General features: G+C 46.9%; 1 protein-coding gene across 2 annotated transcripts in view; it reads right to left on the bottom strand.

The window, feature by feature from the left end:
- The window catches only part of xit (ALG6/ALG8 family glucosyltransferase xit), a 182,008-nt gene that overhangs the window by 132,705 nt on the left and 33,980 nt on the right, over nucleotides 1-15,323 (bottom strand). For both annotated transcript variants that reach the window (XM_068363730.1, XM_068363731.1), the window contains exon 4: nucleotides 14,852-14,979. In XM_068363730.1, coding sequence (XP_068219831.1) covers nucleotides 14,852-14,979 — 128 coding nt within the window. The remainder of the gene's footprint in view (nucleotides 1-14,851; nucleotides 14,980-15,323) is intronic.

Below are 15,323 nucleotides of genomic sequence, written 5' to 3' on the forward strand. Positions count from 1 at the left end.
GTTGACGATGAGTCCCAGGTCCTGAGTCATCGTATATGTCTTCATTAGGTCCTCCAGGCATTTCTCTTTCGACTGTGACCGGATCAGCCAGTCGTATAGATAGAAGGAGACCCTTATCCCCTCCTGGTGTAACCAGCCTGCCACATTCGCCATTAGTCTGGTGAAAACTTGGGGAGCTGTTCTGAGACCGAAGCAAAGTGCCCTGAATTGGAAGCACTTGCCCTGGAACACAAACCTCAGATATCTCCTCGAAGACGGATGAATGGGGACGTGAAAATAAGCGTCCTGCAGGTCGAGAGAAACCATCCAGTCTCCTGGACGAACTGCAGCCAGCACTGACTGAGTCGTCTCCATGGAGAACTTTGTTTTCTCCACGAAGGCGTTCAGAGAGCTGACATCTAGGACTGGTCTCCATCCACCCGAGTTCTTGGGAACCAGAAACAGGTGATTGCAAAAGCCTGGGGAGGCGAGGTCTTGAACCGGCTCTATTGCTCCCTTGACCAACATCTGGTCGACTAGCTCCAGAGGAGCCTCTCGTTTCCCCGCGTCGGTGTACTGAGCCACTAAGGCTAGGGGAGTGTCTGAGAGAGGTGGTTTCTTTAAAAAGGGGATCTTGTAACCTTCCTTGACGACTGAGAGGGACCAGGTGTCCGCCCCTCTCCTTTTCCAAGACTGCCAAAAACGAGACAGTCTTGCCCCTACTGGTGTCTGGAGGACTTCCATCTCATTTTTTGGACCAGGGCCTAAACGCACCCCTGCTGGTCCTTGGCCCTGACTCTTGTCTTCTCCCCCTAAAATCCGCTCTCGAGGAGATCCTGCCCCGAAAGGGCTGTTGAAACTTCTTCTCTTCCTTCTTCAGAGGAGCAGGAGCAACAGGTAAGGTCTTCCTAGCCAACCGAGACAAAAGGTCCTGAGTAGCCTTCTGAGCCAGAGAAAGGGAGATATCTCTGACCAGAGCTTCAGGAAAAAGATGACGTGAAAAAGGGGCGAAAAGCAGCTCCGACTTCTGGGCAACAGTCACAGATCTAGAGGTGAAGGAGCACAAAAGGGCCCTCTTCTTTAAGACCCCTGCTGAGAAAAGGGAAGCCAATTCATTCGCTCCATCCCTTAAGAGCTTTGTCCATGCAGGATATGATACTCGTCAGGTCCTTCGTGTCCTCCAGGAGTTCAGACTTCCTGGCCAGAGTCCCGAGAGACCAGTCCAGGAAGCTGAAAACCTCGAAAACCCTGAAAATTCCCTTGACGAGGTGATCAAGCTCCGACATGGACCACATCACCTTGGCAGAGTTTAAAGCATGCCTTCTTGCCGAGTCCACAAGAGCCGAGAAGTCACCTTGGGAGGAGGCAGGAACTCCTAACCCCAAAGGTTCCCCTGTCTCATACCACATACCGGCCTTGGAAGCGAGCCGAGACGGTGGAAAAGAAAAGGTGGTCTTGACAGCTTGTCTCCGTTCCTTCATCCAATCATCCACCTTAGCGAGAGCTTTTCTAGCCGAAATTGAAAGTTTCATTTGGATGAAGGCCGAAGACTTAGTAGCTTTCTTCCTGGAAAATTGAGACTGAGGAGAACGAGGGGCCGAAGGTTGAAATTTCTCCCCATAAAGTTCCAAAAGAGAGCGAGAAAGAACCTTATAATCACTAGAAGAGTCGGCAGGTTTTTCTTCCTCTTCCGAAATATCTTCGAGGTCCTGCTCAAGGATAACATCCTGAAGAGTTGGGCTGCCAGCAGTCTGGCACCGAGAGCTGTTTGAATCCTGGCGCCGAGCGCCGCTAACATCCAGTCGGCGAGAAGCGGTATCGTCACGATGACGAGAAGCTGTATCGTCATGATGACGAGAAACGGAATCATCCTGAAGATGCAGGCTGCCTTCGCCTTGAAAATGCAGACTGCATTCATCCTGTTTCCTAAGAAACGAGGCAGTAACGTCCCGGCGTTTCGAAAGAGAAACGGAATCGTCACGGCGCCGAGAACGAGAGGCAGTATCGTCCTGGCGCCGGGAGAGGGGGAAGGAAATTCCTGGCAGCGTGCCGATGAAGACGGTGTGCGTTGTCGTACGGCCGACGAAGTGCGCAGAGGTTTCTTGGGAGAGATACTAAGATCTCTCTTAGAAGAAGATCTTTTAACAGGCAAAGAGACGTCCTTACGTCTGACGGACTGAGAAGGGTGGCTGAAAGCTTTAACTAACGATGAAAGTTGTTCCTGCATAACAACCATGAAAGCTTTAGCAACCTCCGCTGGCTCTCGCGGTGCCGAAGACGGCAGTTGTCGTACGGCTTGACTGGGAGCGCTGGCAGAAGAAGTAGGGAGTTTAGCAGGATTAACTGGGCTAAGGACTCTCTGTTTCGCCCTCTTAACAGGAACAACATCGAAATTGTCTTCCGAAGGATCAGGATCTCGGCTACTTGAACCGGGAGAGGGAGAGCGAAACTGCACATCCCGGTTCCACCCTCTCTTCATTGGTCTTGATTCGTAACGCCAAATACGTCTGGGAGAACGATCAGGCGAAGACACAAATGTATCCAACATGCCTTTTCTACGGCGGTCAAGAGCAGCCTGTGAGATCGCAACAGGACTGTCTGAGGCGACGACTGACCGAGGATAAGCACCTCTCACCACCTTTCGGCTTTCGACGTACCTTCTCCCTTGGTCCTGGGAGCTTGGTAGAGGTCTAGACCTAGGGATATGACAGATTCGATCAGTCGCCACCTCCACTGCACTTTCACAAGCACTAATTTCACTTACACCCTTACCTTTAAAGGTTTCCAATTGTGCTTTAATGGCCTCTAATTCAGCAGCTAATTTAGCATACCCCGGGTCATCCGTAGGCACAGATCCTGTAGAAGGGGCAGGAGTTACTACATTCGGGGAAGGAATAACTTCCAAAGAGGTTACAAGCAAAGGGTCAATAGATAAATCTAAGCTAGGCTCACTAGCAGACTTTGACTTTGATTTAGCTCTTCTAACTCTATCAACCTCAAGTTTGCACACATAGCGCTTCATAGCTGACCAATTATCATCACTTAAAACCTCGCATTCCTTGCACTTATTATCTAGAGCACATTCAAACCCCCTGCAACCCATACAGATAGTGTGAGGGTCAACCGACACTTTCGGCAACCTCACCTTGGAAATATCATTCGCACAAATACGAAAATGAATTTTTTCACTCATGATAAAAAAGGAAAAAAGACAAAAAACTAAAAACAAACACGATTGCCAAATCCCAACACAGTGTACTTCACCAAAAACGAAGTCCAAAAAGGCGATGAAGGGAAAGCGATCCGAAAAAACTCTACAGTGAACCCTCGCTACTTCGCGGTTCGACCATCGCGGATTCACCACTTCGCGGATTTTTTCCATAACCCATATATATACAGTAATATATATATATATATATATATATATATATATATATATATATATATATATATGTATGCATGTATTTAAGTATATATGTAGGTATGTATATGTGTATACATATAAATATATATATACACACACACACACACACACACACACACATATATATATATATATATATATATATATATATATATATATATATATATATATATATATATATATATATATATATATATATATATATATCTAAAGTAGGAAGATGTGATGTAGTTCTAAGGGAAAAGTATGGGAAATATGTCTGGGTAATAAGCTAAGCTCTACCTCCAGTTTGTTTCTACATTATGATCAGAGATAAATGTAAACAAAACATTGGTTGCCATTTTTTATCGTGCTTTTTAGCATGTTTAGGAAATGCATGATATAAAATCACCTTTAATATTTGTGCCTCTTTTAGTTTAGGGTACTGTAGTACATGCATTAAGTGTTCTGTACATTAAAGGGTAGTTTGTTAACAGTACTACGTACAAGGGAAGGTTTTAAAAGTCTGAATATACATGTTGAATAAATAGGTAAATATGGTGTCACTACTTCGCGGATTTTCACCTATCGCGGCCGCGACTGGAACCTATCTACCGCGATAAACGAGGGTTCACTGTAAATGGCGGACCAACGATGTTGTCGATCCGGCCGGCAGAGATAATCTGAGGAACAGAAAACAGGAATGATTCCAAGTACCACCCTGTAAGAGTTGTTAACCATCTAACCACACAACCACCACAAGGCGGTTGCCGCGATTTTCGATTAAATTCTGCCGTAGTCGGAGACTCAGCTATATATATATAACTGCCAGGTAAGTACTATTCATAAAATTTTGTAGTTGATTCCTATGTGGATACAAACTTCTGAGTCATTTAAATAGGAGACTTCCTTAGGTTGGGGAAAGTCTACATTAAAAAGTACTCACTCTCTCTTTGACAATTACATGCATGTATAAGTATGAGCAAGTCAAAAGTCGATATACAGGGACAATTCTTTCAGGTAGTGATCTGTGACAGTGTTTTGTCTTTTCCAGACACTAGCTCTGAGAACTTGGGCTGTTTTTTGGCACATTTTTGGAGAGGCCTGTGCTCACAAATATGTTTGGAATCTTCGGTATATGATAGGCTGTTCTTTTCAAATACTTTCTGATTGCTCTTAAAGGACAGAGTAAAAGTTTATCCGGATCATCAGTTACCTCTCTGAGTGACAATACTGTATTGTAAAAGTTAAATCTAAAGACAATTACAACTGAACTTAAAGTTTTGGTCACATACTCGGGAACAAATGAAAGGGATAAGTCCTTCCACCCTCTAGGATGTTACATTAGGTAGGACATACCATGTAGTTCTCTTACTCTCTTGGGTGAAGCTAAAGCAATGAGAAAGACAGTCTTTAGAGTAAGATCCCTATCTAAAGCTTTATGCATGGGTTTATAGGGGCTCTTTTCAAGGGCCTAAGAACCTTTGGCATAACACAGGAAAGGGTTTTGAGTTCTCATGGAGGACAGGTTTGTTCAAAACATTTTATGAGAGCAGAACATTCTCATGAAGAGGAGAGATCAAGCCCTTTCAGTTTGAAAACTTGGTGCAAGGCTGAGCAGTAGCCCTTCACCACAGTGACTGATAGGTTTTCTCATTCATCAGGAATACTAAAAAGTCAGTAATCTGGGGAATAGTGGTCTTGAGTAGAGCAATATTCCCCTTACAACACCAATCAAAGAAAGTTTTCCCCTTGGCTTGGTAGACTGCTGCGGATGACTTTTGGAGGCACTGTATCTGGAAAGTTGTTTTGCAGTCTGTCACGGAAAACCTCTTTCGGATGAGATGCTGGATAGTCTCCAGCCATGAATAGGCAGTGAACTGTCTTGTGAACCTTTCTTACGTGAAGTTACCGCAGCAAGTTTAGCCATTCTGGATGTTCTCTTGGGATTTCTGTGAGAAGTTCCAGCCGATCTGGATACCACTCCACTGTTAGCCACCTTGGGCCTACTAGCACTACTCTCCCCTCTCGTGATGTTTGAATTCTGTTCAGGATATGATGAATCAGACGGAACAGTAGAAAGGCGTAAAAGCCTGGCTAGTCCCATGGATGCTGGAAGGCATCTTCCATTGTTGGTGCTGGGTCCAGGACTGAGAAGTAATACACCGGGAGTTTGGTGTTTAGGTGAGTGGCAAAAATGACTCTTTGCCACTAGAGGAAGCAAAGCCTATTTGGAACCAACTGTTGACCTTGGTCGACTTAGATGGTCCGCAATGTCATTCCTCTTCCCGGGGATAAACTGAGGCTAGAGGGACACTGCATTGTTCTGTGCCCAATGGTGTACCTCCACTGCTAGTTGGCATAGCAGGAGAGATACTGCACCTCCCTGTTTGGAGATATAGGTCGCTATCGTTGAGCTGTCGCTCATCAACACCACTCTATATCTGAACCTGTCATGTTGTTGACCCACTTATGTATGTAGCATCAATGTTTGGGAATAACTAAAAAGTGCCAAGACTTCCTTACGTCAAACCCATTAGCAGCGGTCTAAACGTCCATGGGAAAGCTTCTAACACATGCTGATGTGTGGTAATGACTAAAGTGCCCAACACTCCACCAAACAAAGAATAACTTGCAGATGAAGATATAAGGTCTTCCTTTTTGGAGCATGCTTCATGGAGACAAAGCCAGAGACATATATCTTGGAGCTTTAGTGACTGATGACCTCAATAAGGAGAGAAAAGTCATATAACGTATCCTTAGAATCATCTTAGACGTTCCCAAGGATGACAACAGAGAAGACGTATCCTTTTTTTTTTAAAAAAAACCCCTGCCACTGAACAGGAGGCCACGACACGAACTATGCTCGGCACATGGGGATAACTGCAAACAATCATGTCCCCTACAAGAAGTGCAAAGAGAGTAGGAATCTACAGCCAGTCTAGCTATGAACCGGTTGCAGCATACATCCTTTCCCGACATTTAAAGGTTTAAAGGTCGCTCATGAATGGCAGAGGCAAGGGACAGTGACATTGCCCTATCAAGTAGGACAATGTCCTAGAGCCTGACCATATATACATATGATCAGTGCCCAATCCCCCCCCTAGCTAGGACCATAGAGGGCCAGGCAATGGCTGCTGATGACTCAGCAGATAGACCTATGGACTCCCCCAAAACCCTCATCCCTAGATAACAAGGATGGTGAGGTGCAGTGACCAAAATAACTAACGAGTTTGAGCGGGACTCGAACCCCAGTCATGCTCGCCGTCTCTCTTCTCCTTAGATGTATGCCTTCACCGTCGGTGAAAAGGCGCCTCTTTGGCTCTTCGGCTTTGTCTACGCAGCCTTCCCCTGCAAAGAAGCCTCCTAGTCCGTTGTCTTCTGGCCCTGGACCTTCACCTGCTCCTGGACCTTCTTCTGACAACACTGCTACTAGTCCTTGGACTCTCCTGTGGATTATGCGCGATCCCCTACGGTGAATGTTCGCCCTTCCAAAGGGCACATCCCGGTTCCAGTTCTTCCTACACGCAGATCTTCTGCTTCTCTCCGTCCTCCTGACTTGACATCTCCGTTCCTGACTCCAGTTCTGCACTTGCCTGCTCGCCGTGTGACCACGCGTCACTCACCTGCGTGTCATCCTCGTGCTCGCTCGTCGCCGATGCTTCATCGCCAGCCAACGTGTCGTTCGCCAGTTCTCCAGGTTCCTACACAATGCTCTCCTGCCTTCAGCGCACTTGCGCCCCATCTAAACTGACAGATTGTGCTCCAGCTGCATGCCAGTGCTCGCCAGCAAGACAGCACTCATCAGCACTCTAGCGCTCACCAATACAGTACACCAGTGCTCACCAGTACGTCAACGCTCGCCAGCGCGTTATCGCTCTCCAGCGCGTCAGCACTCTCCAGCGTACAAGCGTTCTCCAACACACCAGAACTCTCCAGGACGCCCGCGCTTCCGAGGGCATTGATGCTCGGATTAGTAAGCTGACCTTTAGCAGCAGCAGTCCTCCGAAGAGGAGTCTCTATGAGTGAACTCCCTCAAGAGGAAGAAACACTCGCACAAGAGACGGACGAAGGACTTTGCTTTTCCCTTGAAGGATGGTTAGCAGGGGGGACGCGCAGTCTACAGCAACGGCGGAAGAGTCTGAAGTGGCAGGGGCGTCGGCAGGATAGGCAACAGACAACGCTTCAGATGACCACATCTGGAAAAAAGGAGGAGTCACGGACCCTCGGTGGGGGAACTTCACTAAAGGAAGCAACACCCTCTTTCGAGGACCAAGGTTGACCAGGTGTTAAAGGGGCTGTGCTACTACTCGACGGTCTCTCAGAAGAGACCGAACGAGTAGGCGCTTCGGAGAAAGATCGGGAAGCAGCAGAAGCCTTGGATTTTTCTAGTGCAAAAGACCTTCGAAGGAGAAGAATCCTGCTTAGACTTCGTCTTTCTTTATCGCCTAAACCTTTCACACTGGGAGGCAGACCACTCCCGACACTCATTACACTTGTTACCACTATCACACCGTTGACCTTTGCAGAAGGGACAAAGAGTGTGAGGATTTGGAGTCCTTGGCAGACATGAAGAAACACTAATTCACAAATACTGAAAGGCCCACGCAAGTGACAAATAATGCCAATGACACAAAGACATAAGTACAAGCAAAATAAGAGAGACGAGCAAACGATGCACTTTTCTGATCATAGCAGTGAAGGCAGGCATGTCTGTCTGCCAGCATGGCCAGAAGTGTTGTGACAATCTACTAGTTCTTTTTTTTTTTTGTCTAGCCGTACAAAAAGTAACCTTATTAAAAGACTCTGAAGTTTATATCCATATAAGAATAAATATGATATTTTGATTATAAAATAAATTTTTGAATATACTTACCCGGTCAATATATAATAGCTGACGTCTCGGACGGCTCGACAGAAACACAAAAACTCGCGAGCGATCGCCACGAAGGTTGCGGGTGTGCCCACCAGCGCCAACTATCGGCCAGATACCGCATATACATGTAAACAGCTCCAGTTCTTCTCATCCCGCTGGGTCTCTATCGGGGAGGAAGGGGGGGCATTTAATTTATATATTCACCGGGTAAGTATATTCAAAAATTTATTTTATAATCAAAATATCATTTTTAAATATTAAACTTAGCCGGTGAATATATAATAGCTGATTCACACCCATGGTGGTGGGTAGAGACCAGTATTAATACAGTTTACGGCGTATATGCTTAGAGTTTTTGACAGTTATATCATAACAAAACCCAAATAAATATAGGTACCTGGTAAGGAAGCTGACTCTGACGATTACTCTGCCTTGTTAGTCTGCTTTCCTCACGAAGCCCAGCCATCCTCTTAGGATGCTGAAAGACTCCCAGGAGCTGAAGTATCAAGGGTGGCAACCCATACAACAGGACCTCATCAAAACCCCTAATCTGGGCGCTCTCAAGAAATGACATTTGACCACCCGCCAAATCAACCAGGATGCGAAAGGCTTCTTAGCCTTCCGTACAACCCAAAACAAGATTAAAAACATTTCAAGAGACAGATAAAAAGGATATTGGGATTAAGGGAATGTAGTGGTAGAACCCTCACCCACTACTGCACTCGCTGCAACGAATGGACCCAGTGTGTAGCAGTCCTCATAAAGAGTATGGACATCTTTTAAGTAAAATGACGCGAATACCGACTTGCTTCTCCAAAAGGTCACATCCATAATACTTCGCAGAGATCTATTTTGCTTAAAGGCCACGGAAGTTGCTACAGCTCTTACTTCGTGTGTCTTAACCTTAAGCAAGCAACGGTCTTTTTGACTCAAGTGAGAATGAGCCTCTCGGATTAAAAATCTAAAAAAATATGACAAAGCATTCTTTGACATAGGTAATGATGGCTTCTTAACTGAGCACCACAAGGCCTCAGATCCACCTCGTAAGGACTTAGTACGAGCTAAGTAGAACTTAAGAGCTCTTACTGGACACAGTACTCTTTCAAGCTCGTTGCTTACGATCTCTGACAGGCAAGGTATATCAAATGACTTAGGCCAAGGACGAGAAGGCAGTTCATTTTTGGCCAGGAAACCAAGCTGGAGTGAACATGTGGCTTTATCTGTGGAAAAGCCGATGTTCCTATTGAAGGCATGGATCTCACTGACCCTTTTAGCCGAAGCCAAGCACACTAAGAAAAGTGTCTTGAGGGTGAGATCCTTCAGGGAGGCTGAATGTAATGGCTCAAACCTGTCTGACATTAGGAACCTTAGGACGACGTCTAAGTTCCATCCAGGAGTTGCCATACGACGCTCCTTAGAGGTCTCGAAAGACTTAAGGAGATCTTGGAGATCTTTATTATTGGAAAGATCTAAGCCTCTATGTCTAAAGACCGAAGCCAACATGCTCCTGTAGCCCTTAATAGTGGGTGCTGAGAGGGAGCGAACATTTCTCAGATCTAAGAGAAAGTCTGCGATTTGGGCTACAGAGGTACTGGAAGAGGAAACAGATGCTGACTTGCACCAGTCTCGAAATACTTCCCACTTCGACTGGTATACTTTGATGGTAGAAGCTCTCCTAGCTCTCGCAATCGCTCTGGCTGCCTCCTTCTAAAAGCCTCGAGCTCTTGAGAGTCTTTCGATAGTCTGAAGGCAGTCAGACGAAGCGCGGGGAGGCTTTGATGAAGATCCCTTACGTGGGGCTGCCGTAAGAGATCTATCCTTAGAGGAAGACTCCTTGGAATGTCTACCAGCCATTGAAGTACCTCTGTGAACCACTCTCTTGCGGGCCAGAGGGGAGCAACCAACGTCAACCTTGTCCCTTCGTGAGAGGCGAACTTCTGCAGTACCTTGTTGACTATCTTGAATGGTGGGAATGCATACAAGTCCAGGTGAGACCAGTCCATCAGAAACGCGTCTATGTGGGTCGCCTCTGGATCTGGGACTGGCGAGCAATAGATCGGGAGCCTTTTGGTCAACGAGGTGGCAAAGAGGTCTATGGAGGGTTGACCCCAAGTCGCCCAAAGACTCTTGCACACGTCCTTGTGGAGGGTCCATTCCGTGGGGATCACCTGACCTCTCCGACTGAGACAGTCTGCCAAGACGTTCAAGTCCCCCTGGATGAATCTTGTCAACAGGGAGATGCCTCGATTTTTTGACCAAATGAGGAGGTCCCTTGCGATCACGTACAGTGTGTGGGAGTGAGTGCCTCCTTGCTTGGAGATGTACACCAAAGCTGTGGTGTTGTCTGAATTGACCTCTACCACTTTGTTTCGAAGAATGCTCTCGAACCTCATCAAGGCCAAGTGGACTGCTAATAGCTCCTTGCCGTTGATGTGCATGCTCTTCTGAACCGACGTCCAAAGACCCGAACATTCCCGACCGTCCAGAGTCGCACCCCAACCCAAATCCGACGCGTCTGAGAACAACACGTGGTTTGGGTTCTTGACTGCCAGGGACAGACCCTCTCTCAGACTTATGTTGCTGTCCCACCAGTTCAGGCATGCTTTTACTGGCTCGGAGACCGGGATTGATACAGCTTCTAAAGTCTTGCTCTTGTTCCAGTGAGAGTCTAGATGGAACTGGAGAGGGCGAAGGTGAAGTATCCCTAGCGAGACAAACTGCTCCAGGGATGACAGAGTCCCTACGAGACTCATCCAACTTCTTACTGAACAACGTTCTCTTTTCAGCATGAGTCGGACTTTGAGCAGGGCTTGTTCTATTCGGGTGGCAGACGGAAAAGCCCGAAAAACTAGACTGCGAATCTCCATCCCCAAATAGAGAATCGTCTGGGATGGAATCAGTTGCGACTTTTCTATGTTGACCAAAAGTCCCAATTCCTTTGCCAGACCCAACGTCCAGTGTAGGTCCTGCAGACAGCGATGACTGGACGATGCTCTGAGAAGCCAGTCGTCCAAGTACAGGGAGGCTCAAATTCCCGATAAATGAAGGAATCTTGCCACATTCCTCATGAGCCTCGTAAACACGAGAGGAGCAGGACTGAGGCCGAAGCACAGTGCTCGAAACTGGTACACCACATTCCTGTAAACAAACCTCAGAAACGGTTGGGAATCCGGGAGTATAGGAATGTGGAAGAACGCGTCTTGCAGGTCGAGAGAGACCATCCAGTCTCCCTCTCTGACCGCTGCTAGGACAGACTTCGTGGTCTCCATCGTAAATTTTGTTTTCGTAACAAAAACGTTGAGCGCACTGACGTCTAGCACTGGCCTCCAACCTCCTGTATGCTTTGGGACTAGGAAGAGACGGTTGTAAAATCCCGGTGATTGAAGGTCCGAGACTTTCACCACCGCTCCCTTCTCTAGCAACAGAGACACTTCGAGATGTAGAGCTTGTCTCTTTGACTCCTCTCGATACCTGGAAGAGAGGTCTAGAGGAACTGTTACTAGAGGAGGTCTGCGTACAAAAGGTATTTTGTACCCCTCCTTGAGCAACAACACAGACTCTTGGTCTGCACCCCTCTTCTCCCAGGCCTGCCAGAAGTTGTTCAGTCTGGCCCCTACCGCTGTCTGAGGACGTGGGCAGTCAGACTCTGCCACGGGAGGACTTGGCTCCTCTCCTCTTACCTCTCTTTCCCTCGGCACGAGAGCCTCCCCTGCTGGGAGCTCTGCCACGAAAGGGCGGGATAAACCTAGACGCAGGAGTCTCGATTCTGGGTCTCACAACAAAGGAAGAAGAAGGAGCTCCCTTGCGAGCAGAAGAAGCCATCAGGTCATGGGTGTCCTTCTGTATAAGCGAAGCAGCAATGTCCTTAATCAGCTGTTGAGGAAACAAGGCAGCCGATAGGGGAGCAAAGAGAAGCTCCGATCTTTGACAGGGAGTAACTCCTGCTGAAAGGAAAGAGCAAAGGGTTTCTCTCTTCTTCAAGACTCCAGACGTAAAGGTGGAGGCGAGCTCATTGGAGCCATCGCGGATGGCTTTGTCCATACAAGACATAATAAGTAAGGACACATCTTGGTCAGCAGACGAGATCTTCCTACTTAATGCTCCTAGAGACCAATCTAAAAAGTTAAAAACTTCGAAGGCCCTGTATACCCCTTTAAGGAGATGGTCAAGGTCCGAGGGGGACCAACAAATTTTAGAGCGTCTCATGGCCAGGCGACGGGGAGAGTCTACGAGGCTTGAGAAGTCACCCTGGGCAGAGGCAGGGACTCCCAAGCCGAGAACTTCTCCCGTGTCATACCAGACGCTCGATCTAGAAGCTAGCTTAAAAGGTGGGAAGGCAAAGGCCGTCTTCCCCAAACTCCTCCTGGTAACCAACCAGTCGCCTAGAAGACGTAAAGCCCTCTTAGAAGAGCGAGAGAGCACTAGCTTAGTAAAGGCAGGCTTGGTAGCAGCTAAACCTAGCGCAAACTCAGACGGAGGCGAACGAGGAGCAGCAGTAACAAAATGATCTGGGAAAAGATCCTTGAAAATCATCATGCTTTTCTTAAAATCCAAAGAAGGTTGCGCAGCCTTAGGCTCTTCTACGTCTGATAAAACATCCAAAGGATTATCAGTAGGAGGAGGATCAGCAACATCCTCATCAGAAGGAACCTCGTCCGACAACTGATGAGTCTCAAGCAAGGGAGAGACCTGCCTTGGTGGCAATGTTTGACAAGCAGAGTCCACACGCAAAGGAGCATCAGTAGCAGTCAAGGACGCTACGTCATGTAACTGCTTAAAGGACTGACCAGCAACAACAACAGGAGCGGGAGGACGCTCGACGTCAAGTCGAGACTGCCTTGACTGCCTAGATTGAGCAGTTAAAACAACTCTTGACTGCGGTGCTTGACGCTCAACGTCAAAACAAGTCAACTTAGCTGGTTGGCGAACGTCCTGAACGTCAACACGAGCATGCGGCAGCGGCTGAACGTCAACAAGCGGCTGAAAGTCAACACGGGACTGCATCGAGTGAGGCTCCAAGTCACGTGACTGACTTGACTTTGTAACGCCAACGTCAACAGGACGAGCAAAGGCTCGTTTGGGCGGCTGACGGCCAGGATCTCGATCAGCGTAACGGCGAGGATTATCGTGAACCTGCTCAACAGTATACTCCTCCATAAGGGAGGCAAGCTTATTCTGCATATCCTGCAGGACAACCCATTTAGGATCAACGGGAGTCGGTACGGGTCGAGACGATGGTAACGTCTGTGACGGCAAAACGTTGCCTAAACTAGGACTCTCGGAGCCCGTGTTACGCTTTTGTTTAGGCGGCGAGCAGTCTTCCGATGACTGCACAGGGTCAGAGCTGTCCCAATGGCTACAGCCAGGACGCTGGACCTGTCCTGAAGGGACTGACTTCTGCTCTAAGGGTCTAGAAACCTTGCTCCACGGTTTCTTACGCGAGAAGCCTTCGGATGACGAGGAGAAAACCGCCTCGCTCGTCTTATGGTAGGGGCGGTCTTGACGAGACACGCCCGAAACCATAGAGGGAACGTCTGTTCGTTGGTTAAAGCCTCTCGTCCCCATAAGTCCTACGACATTACTTCTCCATGGTGCATGGGAGCTTGGAAGAGGTCTCGGACTAGGCGAACGACAAGCACGAACAGACGAACCCTCGGTCGCAACACTTATAACACTTTGCGCACTAATCACTTTATCCCCACGATTTTCTAATGTGGCACTCTGACACTTTAACACTTTTACATCCGCCATGAGTTGATTACGGTCCGTTGCCAAAGATTCAACTCTCTCGCCCAACGCTTGAATGGCACGCAACATATCCCGCATTGATGGTTCATGAGTGCTAGTACAAGGTTCAGGCACAACTACTACAGGGGAAGGATTAGGTTCAGGGGCATGGGAGGAGGAAAATTCTAATGATCTAGAGGAACTTCTCCTCACCCTATCTCTCTCTAGCTTACGAGAATACTTATCAAACTCTAACCAGTCGAATTCCGAAAGTACCACGCACTCATCACACCGATCTCCTAATTGGCAGGTTTTACCCCGGCAATTAGAACACACGGTATGTGGGTCGAAAGAGGCCTTTGGAAGACGTTTGTTACAATCCCTAGCATTACATTTACGAAATTTAGGAATCGGAGAAGGGTCAGCCATTTTGAAAAGTCAAAGAAAATCCAAAAACAATCCAAAGTCATCAACAATAAAATCTATCCAAATAAAGAGTTCAAGAGTTTTAATTGAAGATAAAAACACCTGCACTGCGAAAGCTCAAAACCAAAAAGAAGTACTTCACCAAGAATGACGAAAAACTCCAGGTCAACAGCGAGTAATGGAATCAACTTGTCGACAAGACCGACAGAGAAGAACTGAAGCTGTTTACATGTATATGCGGTATCTGGCCGATAGTTGGCGCTGGTGGGCACACCCGCAACCTTCATGGCGATCGCTCGCGAGTTTTTGTGTTTCTGTCGAGCCGTCCGAGACGTCAGCTATTATATATTCACCGGCTAAGTTTAATATTTAAAAACTACTGTACTGTATACTCTTTTACGTAGAAACTCCATTAATACATGACACAGAATTCAACTTACATTTTACACCCATACGCATATACAAGGTCGGAAATGATTACCGAGGAACGCTGAAAAACCACAGTCGACACAGAAGCATATTTAAGGTTGTCAACTTGAAGCATCCGGGGATCAAAATACCAAGCAACCTGAAATATGAGGATTTTTAAAAACATTTCATCTTATAAATACATTAGTGTATAAATTATTTGGTTCAATATGGGGAATTTTATACATGTAAGAAACAAACGCAATTAAGCAAATTCAGGAGATTTACATGAACAATTCACAACAAAAGATATCCAATTAAAAAGATGGAAAATCTCCCCAAAAAAATCTCTGGTGAAATCCTGTGACTTTAAATGATTGAACTGTTTACCATTGAGGCAGCTCAGGAGGTTCATGCAATATTCTAACCACTTGTCCCATCCTCCGTAGGGCAGATACCAAGCCAGTTTAGGTAGTACTGTTTAATCTTTTTTATTGGTTGAAT

The sequence above is a fragment of the Palaemon carinicauda genome, chromosome 40 (assembly GCF_036898095.1).
Source record: "Palaemon carinicauda isolate YSFRI2023 chromosome 40, ASM3689809v2, whole genome shotgun sequence".
Classification (NCBI taxonomy): domain Eukaryota; kingdom Metazoa; phylum Arthropoda; class Malacostraca; order Decapoda; family Palaemonidae; genus Palaemon; species Palaemon carinicauda.